This window comes from Nicotiana tabacum, chromosome 24, assembly GCF_000715075.1.
Source record: "Nicotiana tabacum cultivar K326 chromosome 24, ASM71507v2, whole genome shotgun sequence".
Classification (NCBI taxonomy): Eukaryota; Viridiplantae; Streptophyta; class Magnoliopsida; order Solanales; family Solanaceae; genus Nicotiana; species Nicotiana tabacum.
This window is the reverse complement of record NC_134103.1, coordinates 63690316-63711655: the sequence shown is the minus strand read 5'-3', so window position 1 is coordinate 63711655 and position 21340 is coordinate 63690316. Positions and strand designations below refer to the sequence as shown.

The following is a 21340-nucleotide window of genomic DNA, read 5'->3' as shown; positions in this document are numbered from 1 at the left end:
GCTCAAGTCGGGTTCTTACTATCTCTAGTTTGAACCCTTTAATTAGGTTAATCAATCTCTCAATTAACCCAATTCCTTGTTAGCTAAGTTATCCTAGACTAGGTCCCTCTTTCTCAAGTAGAGACTAAGTCAAATAGGCATGAATCAATGTTTGCAACCATTAATTCTAAAATTGAAGCATGAACTAAGTTAGATAATCAACACCAAATCATAAACAAGCATAAAATTAATCACGCATAAGGTTTACACAGTTGGGTCATAACCCTAGTAAAACTCTAGCTACTTATAATGGGATTTGAAGAAAATAAAGTTGAAAAACTAATTAAACTCATAATGGAAGATTAAAATGATGAAATCTAATGTTAAAATACTCAAATAAGCTAAAACTTCCTAAAATAGCTAAAAGAAACGGCTCCAACAGTTTTATATATTCCAACTTGACCTAATTTTGTGAAACTCGTCTATTTATACAGGGCAAACAATCGCGGACAAAAATGCCCATCAGTAGGTTCTGCGGTCACATAATTCCATGCACGGTCCGCAGATTTCTTCAGTTGGTAGGAATGTGAGTTCTGCGGCTGCACATTTTTGGACTGCGACCGCAAGGCAATCTTCTACGGCCGCACATTTTTGGACTGCGGCCGCGAGGCAATCTTCTGCGGCCGTACAATTCTTGTACGGTCCGCACTTCATAAAGGCTCCTGGACCTGGTATTTTTGCTTACTCTCTGATCTATGACTCTTAAGCCCAGTTCTGCGGCCGCACAATTCATGTACGGTCCGCACATTGCTGAAAGTTCTTTTAAATTTTTCTTCTTGGTTTGCGGCGGCAAATGGAATTCTGCGGTCCGCAATTTCTTCTGCGGATTGCACATTTGTGCTTCTGTTCTCTTTATTACCTGTTGCTTCGGAACACTCCTTTTTGAGTCCAATTTCATCTCAGGAGACCAAACTTCTAGCATTCCTGCAATTTGCACAATTTTATTAGTTTCGAGAACATAATTCAATACTTTCGGACTAAAATAAAAGCTAAAAGGTGCTAATAAGCAGTCAAAATCCCCACTTATCACCTCGTTACCCCTTTTTATGCTTCACACATGTGTGTTTATGATTTTATGACTTGCAGGGTTGGTTAGTTCCGTTCCGGAAAGCTTTTGGGTTTATTTGGACCCTTGTTTCTTGACTTATAAGTTTAAGAGCCTGTTTGGCTTAGCTAATTTAAAGTAGCTAACAAACATTAGGTGTTGAAAAGCTTTTTTAGTGCTGAAACTGATTTAAATAAATAAGTAGTTATGTGTTTGGATAAAAGTGCTGAAATTGATAATAAACAACGGAAGTGTTTGGTTAAAAAGTGTTGATAAGCTCTTTTTTCTATTAAAACGACTTAATGACTTTTATAACTATTTACACTACTAAAGGCGTCACTTCCTTCAAAAATTTAGATTCTAAATAAATTCAAACTCAAAATAATCTATTTATTATGTTATTTTAAATACAAAAATGATTAGATAATATCATTTTTTATAAATATAATTTATGTTATGATAAGTATACAGTCATAAATTAGAATGTAGGGAGTATAAATTAACAAAAATTAAGGAAAAAACTTAAATAATGCACAAAGTATTTGTAGAGAAGAAACAAGCACTTAATAATGTGTATTGTTTATGGTAAATATGTGAAAAAATCAAGTACAATGGAGAAATTTAGGATGATATTGTCTTTTCTCTAAGTATATACGTTATATTCTATAAGGTATTGTTGCTTTCATCCCTTTTTATTACTCGTTATTAAAAATAAGAGAATACATGTCTAACAGTTAATATCCCACAATAGAAATATACAACTAAGCGTAGGAATCTGTTACTTGAGGTTAATAATTAATACACGTCACATAGGTATAACAATATGCTGAAGACAGGTGAATTTTGTTACCTCAAATTGCCGATGGAAATCTGGTGTAGAGAATTGCAGAGGCATGGGCTATTTAGGTTTTGAAAAACTAGGAGAGAGTGAAATTATATGAGGAGTTTTGTTTTAAAAGAAGTATTTTAGGGATAAAATAGTAGATATTTTGATCAAACCTAAAGCACACTCACAGCAACCCCACCAAAAGTACTCATGATTCAGAAAATGGTATAGGCACACTCACTGCTTTAGACTTAAATTATACATACATTGTGTGTTTATTTATACTATAATTTTTCACCTAATATCATATACAATTGGCTTTAAATCTTACATGTCATCTGGTTAGAGATTCTAATATTCAGTTAGAAAACTGTTATTGGAGTTTCATGTTTATAATTACTATAAGAGGAAATAGAATAGCTATCAAATGAAGGTAGCATTGCAAGGGAAATGAGCTTGCCAACCTTGCTACAAACTATCCTTTGGAATTTAACGAAGATGCAACGTTGCTTTCGTTGTCTTTTGTTTTGCAGTGGAAGAAAAGTTAATTTGATATATATATATAACAAAACAATAACAACGACAACATACCCAGTATAATCTCACAGGTGGGGTCTGAGCAGGGTAGTGTGTACGCAGACCTTACCCCTACCTGAAGAGGTAGAGAGACTGTTTCTGATAGACCCTCGGCTCAAAAAAAGATGGAAAGGAAGAAAAGGGAAGAAGAAGAAGAAGAAGAAGAAAGGGGGGGGGGGGGAGAAAGAAGAGGGAGACAAAAGACGATAAGGAAAAAGAGGAGAAAAAAGTAGCGTCTGATAGTAATAATCAGGGAGTAATAATTTCCAGTAAAAGGGGAGAAAGAGTAGCATAAAATAGTAACAATCACGGAGCAATAATTTCCAGTAGTAATTTTCAAAAATAATGGACGTGGTTGATAATAACAAACTAGAAGGAAGTAACTTTCAACCAACAACAAGAATATTACTAGTACTACTGGCAAACTAGGAGAAACTCATAACTACATATCAACCCACCACCTTAATCCTCGACCTCCACACCTTCATATCACTAGTCATGTCCTCGGTTAGGTGCAGCACCGATATGTCCTATCTAATCACCTCTCCCTAATACTTCTTTGGACTACCCCTGCCCTTCCTCAAGCTCGCCAAAGGCAACTTATTCCCACAACTTGGCTTCCACGGATGCCACTTCAACCTTGTCCCTAATAACTTCACTCATGATCTTGTCTTTCCTGGTATGTCCACACATTCATCTCAACATCCTCATTTCAGCTACGCTCAGCTTCTGGACATGGGACTTCTTGACGGACCAACACTCAACTCCATAAACATAGCCGGTCTAACCACCACCCTGTAGAACTTGCCCTTAAGTCTAGGGGGCACATTCTTATCGCATAAAACCCCCGAAGCTAGCGTCCATCTCATCCAACCCGCTCCAATGCGGTGAGTAACATCCTCATCAACCTCCTCGTTGCTTTGGATTATAGACCCAAGATACTCGAAACTATCTCTTGTGGGTATGACTTGAGTATCAATCTTTACTTTCACTTATTCGTCATGCCTCTCATCACTGAACTTGCACTCCAAGTATTCAGTTTTCGACCTACTCAACTTGAAACCTTTACTCCAGTGTCTGTCTCCAAACTTTCAACCTAGCGTTAACACCCCCTCGCATCATATATATATATATATATATATATATATATATATATATATAAAACCTTATAAATAGTTTAACTTCTTAGTGAAGGAATTTCGTGAACCCCTTTCCGTCCCCTGGATCCGCCCCAAGGTAACATATAATGTAATAATCTCACACGATACTGACCTACAAACCCGAAATCTAAACAGACACCACATAGGCATGAAAATATGAAAAAGGATATGGCAACGAGACTGGATTTTGTGCCCACATATACTATAAAGTATAAACTATATTCCATAGTGACTAGTTTTCTTTGACAACAATTTTAGTTCTACAAATAAGGAAGTCGATCGAGCAGAAGTTGAGCTTAATACTCAAAGAATCAAACCTGATTCACTGCGACGATTTCTTAGCTGCTCGAATCGATTAATGAGTCCGAGAAGTTCTTCAAACTTGAAACAAGTGTTCTTCAAGTTTCCGCTAATATAAAAAAGTGTAATCATCCGTCTAAGTAAAATGAAGCAAACATAAATAAACTTACAGAGTCTAGATGCAGTTGATTTTAGAAAAAGTTAAATATTAGGATCTGAAAAAATACCTAGAAAATGGAGAAAATAGTGAATATTAGGATCTGAAAAAAAGTAGAGATTATCCTGAACTTACTCTGCAACTGAAATTATTGCTGCAACGATGAAATTTGATGAAAACCCATGCGAAATTTTGGAGAAATTCCCTACTGTCTGTAGGGAAGTAACGAGAGATTGAGTTCTGGAGAGAAACGAGGGTTTTGAACTTTTGATAATGAAAAAAGTTTGGAAAAGAAAAGACATGAAGAAAGGGTAAAAACATCTTTTCGTATTAATTATAATAGAGTAGTGGCTCGTTTTGCTCGGTAATAAAATTGGTGGCTAAACACTAAATAGCACCTTAAAAAGTGGCCACCCTATGCCATTTCCACACCAAACGACCCGGCACAATTAGGCAGGCCCAATGGTCATGATCACATTAACACCAACTCTTGGGCCGGCCTACAAATTCCACTCGCCAAGTAGACTGCGCCGGCTGTATAAAGCGCAATTTCATCCTTAAGCCAAGGTCTTTGCCGCTGTAACTGCTGAACGGCTATAAATCTAATCCTCGGCCCGCGATAATGGTAACTCTCATGCTCCCTCTTACTCGAATTCATCACGCTTCGTTCACTAGGAAAGGAAATGATTATTTTTTGTAATTTGATGAATGAGTGTATATTTAATTACAGTAGCATTTACTTAAAAACTGTCTGGATATATATCGGAATGAAACTTCAATTTGAGGGCTGTTTTCATTAGTAGCTGTGCACCTTTTATCTCTCTTTGTATGAACGAATTCTAATAAGTAGTCTAAAAATTTTATGCTGTTTGATGTGTATGGTTTTACTTAAATCTATTAGCAGTGGAAGTTTGTTGGATATGGGTAGGAACAAATTGTAATTTTTTATGACAGTCATGTTCAGGCCAGCTTGCGCACACGTTAACCATTTTACCTGGTACCCGCTACCTGCTGCCTCCCACTATCACAGGTATCGAGTAACTCTAACGGCAGATAGTAAGAAATCACCTAGTATTTTTTTCCTCCATCGGGATTTAAGGTGGGAACAAAATTTATTTTGAGGGGAAATGAAATGAGTTGATGTTGCAACTTTAGAACTGATTTTGAGCCCTCTAGAATATTGTGCAATTATATTGATATTTTCAACAACAAAATTAAAGTAGGTTGACTTGTTCCATTATTCATAAATGTTCAAGCATGCTTGCTTCATAGTGCTTTGGTTTAGTGGTAAGACCGCAACTTGTGATGTGTGGGTTAGACGCACATCACTGGTTTGAATCCTTACAAAAGCCTGGAATTTAAGTAGAGAAGGGTAGAGGGGGAGTACATTATCCGTCGAGTTTCGAACCATATGCCATGGGCTCTCAGAGATTTCTTGATTATAAAAAATATGTTCAGACATACTTCTTGACCTTCCATGACATCTTAACCTTGGTTGAAGAGTTTGGACAATCACAAATTAACTTTAAGTATCCCTTATTATTTTGTCGTTGCAATTGCTCTTCTTGGGAACTCCTGTCAAGTTCAAATTGATCCCCTCACCCCTAGATTCATCCATTCCTTTTACGCACGTATCATAATTGGGATTGTACTGGATGGAGGGTAGTGAAGCCCTTGTACACCTTTAGTACTAGTTGAGCTGCTTCAGAACAAGTAAGCTAGTGGGTGGGGCGCCTGTTGTGCTGCAGTTATTGGTAAGGAGGCTTTGAAAGTGGATTGAGATGTTGAATTAAGAGCACAATTTACAAGAGAGCTTAGGGAAAGAGCATATGCACAGTTTTGAATTTTATAGAGGCACGGTTTATAAGTTGAGGGTGATATTATTGATAAATCTTACCACTTGCAGAGCACTGAAAGAGATGAGAGAGCAGCCCTTCTGCTTGTTATAACTGTTTTCTTGTGAAACATGCCTGCTATTTGACTTGTCATCTTTTTCTTGCATGCCCTATTCTCTTCCCTTGGAAGCTAGTTATGTTTTTTTATATATAGTTTTAGCGATGATTTGATTTGGAGTTTTACTTAATTTAATCAGCCTTTAACCAAATAATGGTGTTAACCATAATTAGAGTTTGTCATTCTCATGATATGATTGATTTTAAATTATTTATTCAATAACCACTTATTCAAATGATGAGCATCGGTTTCATACACGAAGACGAACAGGCTTGTTTAACTTGGTTTTGATTCCGGCTCTTGCAGGTGAACGTGCCTAAGACAAAGAAGACCTACTGCAAATCCAAGGAGTGCAAAAAGCACACCTTGCATAAGGTCACACAATACAAGAAAGGAAAAGATAGCCTAGCTGCCCAGGGAAAGCGTCGTTATGATCGCAAGCAGTCAGGTTATGGTGGACAGACAAAGCCCGTCTTCCACAAAAAGGTGAGAAGCATTTTTAGGTTTCGTGATGAACAAACTCTTTCATAGCCCTTCTAATATCTTTTTAATAGCCATATTGTAATTTTTTTTGGTGATTTGATAAAATAAGAGTAACAAGAAGAAGCTTAATGATTTATGCACTAGTAGTGGTGTTAAACATTCTAAGCTACTTTGTAGTGTCACTTATCTGCCTCCCGTTTCTTCTGCCATTCCAAACCAGGCAAAAACTACAAAGAAGATTGTCTTAAGGTTGCAATGCCAGGGGTGCAAGCATGTCTCTCAGCACCCAATCAAGGTATGTTAAATGATGATCTCTGCTTCTATAATTTCCTTAACAATAGCTTTGTTCCTGTTATTTTACAAGTTAAACTCTTGTCCTTGGTTGTGCAGAGGTGCAAGCATTTTGAGATTGGTGGGGACAAGAAAGGAAAGGGAACCTCTCTTTTCTAAATTGCCTGTGATGCAAACTTTGATAGTTTTCTGTTATACGTTTTTAGATTTTGTTTTTTTTTTTTTTTTTTTTTTTTTTGCTTTCTTCGTGTAGTTCAAGAGCTTTTGTTTTCTAAGATTGAAGTTAAATACTATGTTGTGCTAATTACATTTTGATCAGGAGATCAAAGTTGTACTTTTCAAGTTTCTATTTAGTATGATTCTTGTTCCCTTATTGATGTTCAAGCTGTTGGAAGCCAGTTTTGCTGCTTTATTACCCTTGGTTGCATCAGCTCTTGTATGTCGGGTCTACGTTATAATTGCTTTTGTTTTAATTTCCTATTTTAGTATGATTGCAGTTTCCTTATGGACATTCAAGCACTGCAAGTTAAGTTATTGCTGCTTTATTACCCTTGGCTGCATCAAACTCTCAAAAGAATCGTCGTACGTTTGGTATATATGCAGTTATGCGTAAGGTAGTGGTTGCATCTGTGCATCTGCATCTGCTTATGTTACATTGGACTTCAATGTAACATGCAGTTCTAAGATTTCCATCCTTTCTCCAATTGCAAAGAACTAAATGAAAGTGCAGTTTCATATCCAAAAAAACTTCTTTAACTGTAGCAACGGGAGAACTGCCATCCCCTTGTCAGAATCAAATGGATTCGGTGATGGAGTCTTAACTAAAATTGAGTAGTAGGATAACCTAAACCCAGATAGGAACAAATAATAAATCCAATGAACCATGTCAAGTAGTGACCGTCAGGCTTCAAATGAATACAAATGTATCTTCTGAACTTACAAGCAAATATCATGTATATTTCATTTACAACTGACTGACTGGATATAATGGACGATTATTGTGAGATATTAAAAGAATCACCATTGCGCACTCACAAAGAATACAAGTTGGTGGGAGGACAAGACCAAATAGGCCTCCATTAAAGTACAAGCTTCTAATCACAGTAGTTTCAAAAGCTAAAAGAGAAGACTCTGTATGTACAGCCCTTCAGAGGGTGGTCATTGGCAATGAATCCATTAAGATAATGGCATTATTGTCTTCATGCTCCTCGTCTTCATTCCTGCTAGACTTGAGTGACCTTACCTTCCCTAAAAATCCCGTGACGAGCCCCTTACTGAGGTCTGCCCTCTTTCTCAGCAAGTCCAAGGAGAGAATTCCCCAGTTGCCCATGTTCTGGCTGCCCTTAGTTGCATTGCCTTCCTGCTCCGGCTTCAACCGAGTGCCACATGGGCAAGATGATATCCTCTTAAAACAATGCTTATGGAAAACTGAGTCACAAGATTTGCATCTTTCAATCTCTCCTTCCTGGTCAAAAGATAAATATGTCAATCAGCAGTATTTTATGACCCATTCTGACAATGGCATGCATTACTTTCTAATATCGTTTGCAGGATTGACCTTTTCTTATGCAAGTAAGGTTTAAGTTAACAATTTCATCATGTTCACGAATATAATTTTAAACTTGAGGTCAACACTACTTTAGCAACATTTTTGGCAGACTGGGTAAGAAGTCATGGTAACTAATGTACTTAAAATCTTCCTACATACGCAGGTAGTACATAAGATACATAACATCTGAACCTCAGAAAGAAGGTTTAATAACTGAGGAACTTAAGACTAAGAGCCCGTTTGGATTAGCTGATTGTAAATAGCTGATAAACTTGTAGTGCTGAAAAGTTTTTTTAAATGCTGAAACTGATTTTAAAAATAAGCATTTACGTGTTAAAATAGAAGTGCTTAAACTGATAATAAGCAGTTGATGTGTTTGATTAAAAAATGCTGATAAGCTATCTTTTGTTAAAATGACTAAAATACCCTTGAATCTTTTTCAAAAGATTATAAATTAAAAATTTCTTTGTAAAGAAAAGAATTAATAACGAATATGGAATGAAGAGAAAGTTAAGAAATTTATTTTGGGAAAAGTATTTTGTGAATTAGAAAATATTATTAAGGATAAACTAGTAAAAGTGTTGGTCAAACTAAAAGTGCTTATAAGTTGAAAAGCCATAAGTTGGGGGTGACCGGCTTATGACTTATGGCTGATTTTAGCTTATAAGCAAAGTGCTTATAAGCACTTTGAGTGTTTACCAAACGCGTAGATAAGCCAAAAGGTGCTTATAAGCCAGTTTGACCAGCTTATAAGCTTAGCCAAACACCCTCTAAGACATGCCTACCTGGAAAGGGAAAATGAGAGAGGAGGGATCATCACAGTCTTGCCGAGCAGTGCAGGGGATTCCCACGTCATAACATATTAGGCACTGGTCGGTTATATGCTCCACAATCTTTCTCAAGACAGTATCGACCATCACTGGTAATGCTGCTTTGGAAATTGTAGCCAAAACAAAAACACCAAAAAGATAAGACAGTTTGCTCAAAATGTAATCACATAAAGAAAAAGGCTGTCTATATTATGGAGAATGACATTAACCCACTCTTCTTTTCTTGGATCCTTTTTTCCCCAATTCTGACAATCAGGATGCATCACGGAAAGCAGCAGAGACTAAAACCATAAAAAGGTACCAAGAAGGATGCATGCTAAAGTAGGGGATTGATATCACTTCCTGTTATGGACTTACGGTTTAGTTAGTTAGTTTGGGGGGGGGGGGGGGGGAGGGGATTTCACGGATCATAATGAAACAAAGAGCTACAAATATTTTCCCCAACTTGTACTCTTCAACTAAAAACATAAGGGACGGTAGGAGAGAAATACCAAAAATATAAAAGAAGGAAAACCACATAAAAGTTAAAACCATCCTTCATGAGTATAAATTTGTATTTAACAAACTAACCTGCAAAGACTCCTTTGGAGAGATCAATAAGATCTCTGAGGGCAAAGAAGTCATTGCCTTCAAGAATATATCTTCGAGAGCCAACCCCTTTGTAGATGGAACTCCGAAACGGGCAACGAACAAACGGAAGGATTTTTTCTATTCTTTTTCTGATATTTGTGACATGCTGCAGTGCTGGGACTCTCGAGAACAGCATGGGGTTGACTGCACTGACACAAAGCATTGGCTGCAAGAGTAGAAGAATGAACTATAAGTCGTATCTAATTCTTAACATAGGTTGGCAATGTATTGCTAATGTATCTTCCACTTCATCCGTTCATACAATGATATGCATACAGAGAAGTAGGAGGGGGCAGGATGATACAACCCAGATGGAAGACCACAAAACTAAAAGACTTTCACCACTGGAACTTACTGCCTCTTCTCAATTAGAAGGAACAACTCTATGCATTACTAACCAGCCAAATGCCTACTTAATAATATTAGGAATGATAATTGCAATGCATTCTAGTTTAAGTCTTTGGGCGAGAAATGGTTGAAAGTAGATTGGTATTAAAGATGAGGAAGTTTCTGGAAGCATAAAAGTTTGGCAAGTCTTTTCAGCATGATTTTCTCATTACCTGGTCATATATAGAGTCCAGATAAGACTTAGCCAGCTGAGAAACTGGGTATTGATTAAAATCCCAACAATGTAGAACTCTTGCAGGCAAGACAGCCATATCATTTGTGTGGCATGAAGAGCAGAACAACTGGCCACTGTATTCACAAAGACGAGGCTTGCCCCAGCCCAGTGTCTGTGCAAGTTCCTGTATCCGAGTCTTTCCATCATCAAAACTTTTGTAGCAACCAGCACAAGAATAATGTTGCTCATCTAGCAGCTGTTTCTTTGATTTGAGAGGCCTTTTATGAACAATTAGGGATATTTTTTTCCCCAAGCTGGAAACATCCCCTCTGCTTGTGCTTCTTGAAGAATATGGAGACTGAGGTATGTTTGTATCAGAAGTGGGAGAATTAGGAACATCCTTTGACGGGGACAAGAAACAAATCAGAGCATTGAGGGGACCTGAACGAAACTTGTCATGGAGAAGTGAGTGTAAACACTCTTGAATGAGAACACTTCGGTCAGCAACAACATTAGGTGAAGCACTACCAAAAATCTTTCGTGATTCTCGTTCAGTGGCAGACCAGACAGGTGGGAGAATCCAGCCTTGATCTGCAAATGACTTCTTCAACTGATGATAGAGGGCACAAAAATCACGATACCGCCTCTCAACCTCCCAATAATCCTCACCACTCCACACTTTTATTCTATAAACGGTGTATTTCTTCACTCCAACTAACCGCTCACTAAGTGAAACATCCCCTGTCTTCTGTCTTGCACCAACGACCTCCACTCTATCAAATCTCACAGGGCGTTGAGTATCAGGACTAACATCAAATGTAACAGAAGTCGAAGCAGTAGAACCACCATCTCTAGAAGGAAGAGGTATATAAGAATGATGTATCTTGTTTCCAAGAGCAAACCCAGGAGATTCGCTAGAGTCTAGCAATATTTCTTCCATATCATGAACAACCTCATTATAGAACTCGTTCAACTCAAGGTTGTGTGTCTGCATAAGGACGATAAAGTGCAGCATCAAGACAAGGAACCTTGTATACAGGACTTTAGAAAAAATTAACAAAAGCAAGAGAGTATAATAAATAACCCAATATGAAAAGAAAAGGCAGCCGCCTATAAACCAGAAATCAGAAAATACATGCACAAACGAAATACTACTTATTTCACATGTTCCTGCAAAATATAACTATCAACATGAAGGACCTTGGCTAGCCAAACAAATGGTTTTACAAAAGCAAAAAATCACCTAAAGTCAATTTGCTGTAGAATATGAATCAGAACGTGTTCCAAGGAAAAAGTTTTGTAAAAAGGAGGAAGAAATTGAGGACTTCTCCACTTAAACTTTTTGGGTTGTTCCAAGGTAGAGGTTAGACGTGACAAGTGGGTTGAGTCAGCCCATTTTTTACCTGGCCGGGCCCGGTCAATTGAGCCTAGGCCCCGCAGGGGAAATTAAGGGGTCCGTAGAGGGCTTGCGGGAAGTTGGACCGGCTCAATACGAGCCCTGGGCTGACTGGCCCAGCCCAATCCCTATTTAAAAATCTTGAATTCTTGATCAGTGTTTTTTAGCTGTTTCCGGCCATTGTTCAATGGCATTTCTTTGGTCCTTTTTGCCCATAAGCCAACAACTATTTTGCCCCCCTCCCCCTTTTTTGACTTAGAGTATTACTGTTTGGGCCCTAAAATCTCTCAACTATAAATACCTTTCATCCCCAACTTTATTCTTCAGCCTTCAACTCTAAATTCTCTCCTCTCTTTTTAATCTATCAAAGCTCTCAACTATTGATTCTCAAGCTATTGATTAGTGCTTGAAGTACGAGACATCAAGCTCCAAGCTCAAATTTCACTTAAGTTTGAGAGATCAAGATCCAAGGGCTGGATCTGTCTCACCCCTTCTCAAATTTTAACTATCCCATTAGGGGTTGGCCCCAAACGCAGCCCACAGGCTCTTCACTTAATGTACCAGATTGGGTCCAGCCCAATCCACTTAACATGTATAGGGTAGGTACTACAAAACCGATAAGCATTAATCTAGTTATCACAAATTTTTCCAACTTCATAGTAAATATTACTATTATTTATGATCATCTCCCTTACAAAGTGAATTCTTCTTACTTTTGTTTTCTTAAGAAGCCTCTCACTAATTGCTGCGATTTAATCATTTTATTTTTTGTTTGTTCTTCATCATCGTCAAATAGCACACACCCCCACCAACACCTACTCCACCTTTGTTCTCCTCAATTAGCAGACCAAAGATCCATTTCATATTGAACCAAACTGCACAATTGCCAATCAATCAACCACTCCTCACAAATCAATCAAATTTCACAATTGCAACAAAAAGGAAACATCTAAAGATGTAAACATGTCCTTGTTGTACATATATATGTCATTGCATGATTATGCATATCTTTTTTTATCATTCGTATATTGTAAGCACTTAAAATTTAATTGGATTTTATAGGTCCAATTATACATGTAGATTTAAGTTGAATCCAACGTCATTTGGATTAAATTATTAATTTGGACTTTACAAGTTAAACAAGTCCATTTTATTAGTTTTAAGCCCGAGATCCACCTGATCTTGAGGCCCAAACTCATGCCATGCGTCCAGTGACATGGGAATGCCGAGATAATGCTTTGTGTTTAAATGACGTGGCATGCCAAGTCAAAATAAGGACCAACCAAAGGCAACAAAGTGTAAAATGACATATCTTGGCCAATCAAACACAATCTTATCATATAACTTTTATGATAGGCTTGATGACTCATATGAGCCAATCAATATCATTAGGGAGAATTCATTTACAATTGGATCGCTTTACCCCCTACAACTATAAGTAGGGGATTACATATCTCTCTCTCTGGGTGATTCAAAGTTGGAGAAGAGGTCATTCAGAAGTTCACAAAAGATCAACAGAGCTCTTCCTCAAGATTAACCCAGAGTATCAAAGTGCTGCTTGACTTTCTTGAAGATCATATACATCACGATGAAGTTCACATCATCCTTTGTTCAAAAAACACGTTGATCCAACCCTCAAATCACGACAAAACTTTGAAGAGAAAAATCACAAGAATAACTGAATTTTACTCGCAAAGATATAATAATAAAATCTTTTCTTTTGTTTTTATATTTGTCTCATGATTGCAATTTATTTTTGTAAACTCGAATTTTTTGCGAACAACTTTATCGCACGCTCGATAGGACAAGCTTTGCCCTTCATCTCTCCATCTTGCAAACCGAAGCCTGCAAACTTCAAAGATCAACTGTAGCCTTTAGAAAGAACAACAGTACTGCTTCAACAACATTTACTATGTTGCATCAGCTAAACATGATCGCACTCGTTCTGATAACTCGAACATGCTCAAGGCTACAACTACAACTTTTGGGGGGTAACACCATGTTCTCTCCATCTGATAGAGTCTCTCAAATTAGCTCCAACCTTGACGAGTTCGAGGATTCGGCAAATTCATCTGCATCAACAAAGGTCAACACCCTGATATTGATGAAACCAACATGGATGAAAAGCTTGACGTGATGGAACAAACTATCGAAGCCTTGAGAAATTGGTTGAAGACATAAATATTCAATTGCCGAATTTATAGCAAGATAAGCTCTATAATCCTAGAGAGTCAAGTGACAACTCGACACAGCAAGCAGAGGTTGTTGAATCTCCACCAAGACGTCTAACGCTTTAAATGCAAAACAATCTGCTTCAGTGGCCACATTGACCGACGGTCCAACAACTACAAGATCACGAATACCATCACGACGCAGTATGGTGGAACGTTACAAAGTTCGTTGTATTATTCCAAACCATAGGCTAAACTGATCAATTGTCTACCAATATAGATTAGCTATCAACCATTAAAGCTGCAAAGAGGGCCAATCTCTGTCCTATCCCTTGGCTCATAGGTCTTGACACAAGGTTAGAATTCTAGCCCTTCCAAAGTGGTATCTCAATGATGAATCGATCTTTTGGACTTTGAAAGGGCATCCAATGGGTCGATCAAGAAAACAAAAATTGTATACTAAACCTTCCCACACGGGAGAGCTAAGAAAGGGATTAGCACTAGCACTAAGTTGTTGTTTGATGACAAATATTACCCACTTTGTCAAGACTTGTAGCAAAGTTGGAACTCATGATGATATGTTAGTTGAGCAGTTTGCTTGTACGCTGAAAGGGAATGCCTTCGATTAGCTTACTGATCTTGAACCTGAGACAACATATAATTGGATATTCGCGACAAATTTCGAGTATGCAAAACATACTGCAATCACGAAAAGACATAAAAAAGAAAAGAAAAGATTTTACTAATAGATCTTTGTGAACGCAATTATATGTATTCACTTAATTCTTCCTAAATTTTTTCTTTGATTCAAGGGTTAGAGCAGCGTATTTTTTGAGTAAAAAATGACGTAGACCTCCTCGTGATGTCTTTGATATCCAAGAATGCCAGACAACCTTTGAAACTCTAGATTTATCTCGAGGAAGAACTCCGTTGAGTACTTCTCTCTTATTAAAGAGTTATGTATTTAATGTCTTAATCTCCACTTGTGAATGGTCTTTTGTGACATTCCAAATGACCTCTTATCCAATTCTGAATCATCGGAGAAATATGTGACCCCCTATTTGATGTTGTAGAGGATAGGCAGTCCAACTGTAAATGAACTCACCCGAATGATTTTGATTGACTCATGTGAGTCATCAAGCCTATCACAAAAGCTAAGTGATAAGATTGTATTTGATTAGCCAAGAAATATCATTTTGACACGTGCCAGCTTTGATTGGTCCTTATTTTGACTTGGCATGCCACATCATTAGAATACATGGCATTATCTCATTGCCTTTGGATTTGACCCGGCATGTCATGTTATTAGACATACAACATAAGTTTGGGCCTCAAGATGAAGTTGATCTTGTAACTAATAAAATGGACTTATTTAACTTGTAACATCCAAATTAATTGTTAAACCCATATGAAGTTGGATTCAACTTTAATCTGGATATATAATTGGACCTAAAAAATTCAATTAAATTTAAGTGTTTAGGGGTCGTTTGGTACGCGGGATAAGGTGGGACAAAATGGGATAAAGTATGCTACTAAATTTATACCATGTTTGGTTGATGGTATAAATTTATCCCGGGATAAAATTATACCGTCAACCAAACATGGTATAAACTTAGAGCCCGTTTGGACATAAGAAATTTTTCCCTTTCTTTCAAAAAAATTTCACTTTTTTCCGAAAACAACGTTTGTTCATAAAATTTCCAATTTTCACTTGAAAATGCATTTTAGAATTTTTCGAAATTTTGAAAAACTCCAAAAAACCGTTTTTCAAAATTTTTACTCAGATTACTCACAAAACTTCAAAAACAACCCAAAATTATATTCATATCCAAACACAACTCTAATTTTCAAATATCATTTTCACTTGAAATTTTTTTTCACTTTTTTTTGGAATTTTACAATTCGTAAGTCCAAACGCCCACTTAGTCCCAAACTTAATCCTGGATATCTCATCTTATACCACCTTATCCCATCAAACTTGGTATTACTTTATCCCACCTCTCAGGTGGGATAAATTAGTCTAGGGATTATAATCCCGGGATAATTTAGACCGTGTACCAAACAACCCCTTAGTGCTTACATATACCACTGCTTGTTATCAGCAAACGGATAAGAACATCCACAGGCACCGCCATGCTCAGTTAATGAAAAGATTGACATAAGTTCATTTAAATACGTATGGTTTTTAAAAAGCCTCCTGGATGAAGTGATATCCAAGATAACTAAGTTGTTAAACGTGCATATAATTTGGCAGTAATGTCAAATATTCATTTAAACAATAATTTTTGTGTTGGGAAAACAGAAGTTTAAGCAACATATATTCCATGATAAAGCAGCCACCTTACAGCAACAAGATAACTCTGCCTAAGCACCCTAATGCTTTCAATTTTAAGGATTTTCATTGAAATTTTGCTGAAAGATTTTCAAATTTAAGTAGATTCTAGACTCCTCCTACCAGCATGATCCATCACAAAAGGAAAAAACAGGTAAAAGCCTTAACCTAGTGTATGGATATGCAATACATATATGTCATTGTGAAGCAATTACTCATAGCAAGCATTGAAAAATGGGTCACCAATTAGCTATCACTCTTTAACAAGCTATGTAACTAAAAATGGAAACATGCAAATGTTGCAAATTTTTATATCTCATGTAACAACAGATATGCATGGCTCTTAACAATCAGTATGCAGTTTGTATCATAAGCTTAGCTTCCCATAGATCATATAACATTATATCTCCATTTGACAACCTCATCCTATGCATTTACATTAGCAATCTAAAAATGGCTTTTGTATAGAATCATGTTTTTGTGTAGGTTCTCCACTTGTTGTGTGCCACTTGTATACCTGGACTTTTCCACCTCTGAAGAGGTATTACTCTATAGGAAAATGTCATCAATCCAAAAAATTGGTCATGCATTTCCTTATCGATTTCATTCGCATGACAAAATTTGAAGAAACTATAATAACAATGCAGAGATTGATCCGATGCAAACTGCAAACAAAGAAGACACAAGTGCTAATAGAGTTCTTGAAAAGAATCATACCTTGCCTGATGTAAGATGGTCTTCCAAGTAATTGACGGAGGACGAACTATTCCTCGTTCCATGTTTGGTCCTTGTAGCATCATTAGCCACTGATGCTGATGAAGGAGATGAGCTCTTGTCTGCTGATAGTTCCACTGTTCTATCATCAGAATGCTCCATAGACAGATAATCTTTGCTTGTAGCAGAATGAGACAGAGGTTCCAAGAATAATCTTAAGTTCTCAGGCGCAGCTTTTCTAGAAACAAGATCATCAGTAATGTGAATAACTTCCTCATTACATGCACATTGATCTGTCGGTTCCAATACTTCCTCCTTAAGTTTAGCACCCTCTATAAAAGAGGCTTCTCCTCGTTGTCTTTGCGGATTATGGTCCACTTGCAACATATTATGAACAGAAGACTTGTCATGGAACTCCGCTGATTCATTGACTTTTCTTGTTTCATTGTTCTTAACAAGCATCGGTTTCTCACCTTCAGCGTTCTCTCCTTTCCCCTGGTTCAGAAGACTCAAAGGATCCAAATTATAAGTAGTGGTGTGCTCAGTTGATTCATTACCACCTTGGCCATGATAACTGGGCAGAAGAGTACCTTTCTCCTTTTCTTTAGGCATTGTTAAACCTACACTTGAAAACTCAGCATTGACAGTTGAAGCAGAACTCAAACATCCATTTTCACTTTCAATACTTGGTTGGTTTTCAGCTTGAAGTTCATTGTGCACCATTAAAGTCGGAGTAAATTCTCCATTTTCTTGCATGAAATCATCCCAATCATTTGAACCAAAGGCTACTGCAGAACCCATAACGAGCTTATATTCATTCTTGTCATGTTCTTGATGTGAGTGTTTTACTTCTTTCCTGAAATATGAATCATTCTTCTCATCATCTGTATTACCTCCGAACATTGAATCCTCGCCTTCTGAATACTCATATCTTGAGGAGGCGTCACTTTCATCCAAACACTCAGCTCCACCAGTTGCTGTACCAGGTTGCGGACTTGACACCTCCAAGCTCCCATCTACAGCTTCAATATCCCTCTGAAATTCTGCTTCAATTTCCAATGTGTTATTACCAACTCCCGAAGCTTCAGTGTCTCCTTCAATGAGTACGCCGTTCTTATATTCGTCAGATGTACAAGAACTTCTGTTAAAGCATAACTTAGTACCATCGTCACTCCTCATGTTTGGCATTTCGTCATCCTTGACGTACCATTCGTCACCCATATCCATGTTTTGTAAAAACGTTTCCTCATCCATGAATACTGCATTACCATACAAATCTAATCCCTTTCCGATACCCACCAACCCCTCCTCTCGTGCACTACCCTTTCCACCACTATATTCACTTCCTCTAGTAGAAGGACCCACCCCACTAAAATCTGATAACTTCTTACAACCCCTAAAACCTTTTACTCTATAACTGTCATCCCCTAATTTGAAGCTTCCAGGAAACTCATGAAATGCAGTCACAACTGAACCTCCAACAGTTGGAGTGCCCATGGCCGAGTTAGCACTGCAGTATCTCTCGAATTCCGACTCAGCATCACATGACGAGTACTCAGTTATGTCATCACCATCCTCCGATTTCTGACTTTGCCATGAGAACTCATTTCCCAGTGGAACAAAAGGAGAGGACACCGCGGAAGTTAAGTGCTCCTTAGTCCCCTCTCCGTTTTCCATCTGATTACAACCAGCAGTGAAAACTGTACAATTAACATATATCCAATACCAAAAAGTTCAGAAATATAGTAATTTAAACTTTCGTATAGAGTACTCCCTCTCTCCCAATTTATATGATGGGATTTCCTTTTTTAGATTGTCCCAAAAAGAATGGCACATTTCTATATTTGGAAACAATATAACTTAAACTTCATATTTTACTTAATGAGATAATCAGTTACACAAATATCTATGGTTTGTTTTAAACCACAAGTTTCAAAAGTGTTTTTATTTTTTTTTCCTTAAACTCTATGTCCAGTCAAACAGCATCACATAAATTGGAAAGGAGGGGGTATATATATCAGTCAATCTACTACGTCTCAATCCTAGAACAGTTTGGTTGGTTATATACTTACATGAATCATTTATATCCATTCCGCTTTGTTAGTCAAATTTGACATTTTTCCATTGAAGATATATAGAATTTACTATTGTTCCTTTTGCATCTGAGGTATATAGAGAAGACGACTTTAAAAACTAAATCAGATAACTAAATTCAAATAGAAGCATAAAATCAAGAATTTAAAAGCTCTATTATGTAGTTCCGATCTTTGGACAGAGTTAAATTGAAAACAATTTTCAGATACTAATGGGATTAGTAGTTGAAGCTTAGAAAATGGAAGGAGGAAGAGCTGACCTCGGAGATCGACTGACGAGAGCACAACAGAGATCACAGAGAGAGAAACTGGTTTGATGATATGTTAGAAACTTTATTTAAAGTTCTTTACCATTTTGGTCCTAATATAAGTACATATTAGACTTGAGCCTTTGCAAATATGAGAATGAGAAATCTAGTCCAGGGTTTGATAACTTCAAATTCGGAAAAGGGCCAAATATACCTCTCTACTATCAAAAATTATTTAAACTTACCCATTATTTTACTATTTAGTTAATTCAGACCCTGCTATTATGCTATGGATCAGATTTATCCTTATTTTTTACGGAGGGCCACGTGGAACCTCCTTATTAAAAAGACTCACCCCTAATTTATAGCCTGTTTGGCCAAACTTCTAAAATCAGCTTATTTTGAAACGTGCTTTTCTCAAAAATACTTTTAAAAAAAATATTTTTGGTGAGAAGCGGTTTGTGTTTGGCTAATTAATTTGAAAAGTACTTTTGAGCAGTAATTAGTGTTTGGCCAAGTTTTTAAAAACTGTTTCTAAGTGTATTTTTCAGAAAAGTGCTTCTCAGAAAAGTGTTTTTGGAGAGAAACTACTTTTTTCTGCTTCTCAAAAATTGCTTCTGCTTTTCCTCAAAAGCACTTTTTTTCCTTCCAAAAGTTTGGCCAAACACCTCAATTTTTGGCCAAAAGCACTTTTGGCCCAAAAATAAGCTTGGCCAAACAGGCTATTAATCTACTCGGTTTAATTAAAAATTCTACTCATAATCCTACCCGTTACCCGACCCATCCCTTCAGCCTTTCTTGTTCAACAATAGGTTCTTTGAGTTTTTCTTTTCTTCAATCGAAATTCACAAATTTTAAACCAAAATTGTGGGAGGGAAAGTTCCCCAAACTCATTAGCCACAATTGTAGTTATTGAGAGATCTAAACCAAAATCAAGCTTATAATGGGAGGGCATGTCAAACATTCTCCCATGAAACCAATAGAACGTCTACAACTACGAAGATCGCAAGAAATAAAACGCAACGAGAAAGCCACCGCAAAAGAGGAACAACTCAAACAAGAACAATGTCACGACCCACATTTCCAACCAAAAGGGATCGTGATGGCGCCTAACGATATTTGCTAGGCAAGCCAACAAATAACAATAATAAAGGCAATGTGAAACGTAATGACATGATACTATAAATAAAAGATAGAATTAAGAAGAATTAGATCATGTCTGAAACCTCCAACCATCTAACATCTCCCAAAAACTGGAGTCACTGAGTACATAAGCGTCTACAGATTTAACAAAATACAAAGTTTGGAATAACATTACACTGTTCGAAATAAATAAATATTAATATGATTATGAGACAGGAGACTATGAGAACGAGAGTGCAGCACTACCTTCGGTCTCCTCCGCCAGCTAGCTAGTCTGCTCTATGAGTACCACCAGAATCAGCACCAAAATCTGCACAAGAAGTAAAAAAATATAGTATAAGTAAAACCAACCCAATGTACTCTGTAAGTATCGATCCTAACCCCGACGAGGCCAAGACAAGACACTTACATATAAGCATGTATAATTAAGTAACGAGAAATAACGAGACAAGATAACAAGTAAAATAGCAAGTAAGATGACAAGATAAATAGCATGTGAGAGAGTAACAAGAATAAAAGTAATGAGGTATAGAACGAGAAAATAAGAAAAGATACGACTAATGTAAACAACAATTTATGCTTCTACAAGCACCTCGAACAAGCATTCCGAAATAACCACGAAACAACATAACCAAGTCCTTAATCTATATAGTAAAATAAAGAACAAGCAATATCAACAAATGACACGGCATCACCCTTCGTACTTTTACTCTCATTCTTACACACACAATATAATCACAAGCTCGAAAACACCCATCATGCATATTCTCTCTTACTCTCGAGCACGGTAACACCCTTCATGCAATGATATTAATATATAAAAAAGCACAGAAATACCCTTC

At 37.0% G+C, this 21340-nt stretch overlaps 2 protein-coding genes and 1 long non-coding RNA gene across 5 annotated transcripts; 1 reads left to right on the top strand and 2 right to left on the bottom strand.

The window, feature by feature from the left end:
- Window positions 1–211: 211 nt before the first annotated feature.
- Window positions 212–4412, bottom strand: LOC107795074 (uncharacterized). The gene is made up of 3 exons (XR_012706727.1): window positions 4239–4412; window positions 3964–4055; window positions 212–963 (listed from the first exon to the last, which is right to left on the bottom strand). It is a non-coding gene; the product is annotated as an uncharacterized LOC107795074 (long non-coding RNA).
- Window positions 4413–4605: 193 nt separating this feature from the next.
- Window positions 4606–7214, top strand: LOC107795073 (large ribosomal subunit protein eL42). Its single transcript, XM_016617640.2, has 4 exons — window positions 4606–4728; window positions 6363–6542; window positions 6760–6834; window positions 6930–7214. Exons 1-4 carry the CDS (start codon window positions 4726–4728, stop codon window positions 6987–6989), a joined length of 318 nt encoding a protein of 105 aa, XP_016473126.1. The 5' UTR covers window positions 4606–4725; the 3' UTR covers window positions 6990–7214.
- Window positions 7215–7687: 473 nt separating this feature from the next.
- Window positions 7688–19488, bottom strand: LOC107795072 (uncharacterized). 3 transcript variants are annotated; one of them, XM_075247819.1, is made up of 6 exons: window positions 19368–19488; window positions 17018–18714; window positions 10400–11389; window positions 9780–10005; window positions 9165–9307; window positions 7688–8295 (listed from the first exon to the last, which is right to left on the bottom strand). In XM_075247819.1, the coding sequence occupies exons 2-6, from the start codon at window positions 18689–18691 to the stop codon at window positions 7978–7980; spliced, it is 3351 nt and encodes a 1116-aa protein (XP_075103920.1). In that variant the 5' UTR covers window positions 18692–18714; window positions 19368–19488; the 3' UTR covers window positions 7688–7977. The 3 variants fall into 3 exon arrangements, with proteins under 3 accessions (XP_075103920.1, XP_075103919.1, XP_016473122.1); XM_075247818.1 differs by having other exon boundaries at window positions 17018–18691; window positions 19368–19458; XM_016617636.2 differs by lacking the exon at window positions 19368–19488 and adding an exon at window positions 19087–19120.
- Window positions 19489–21340: the final 1852 nt, after the last annotated feature.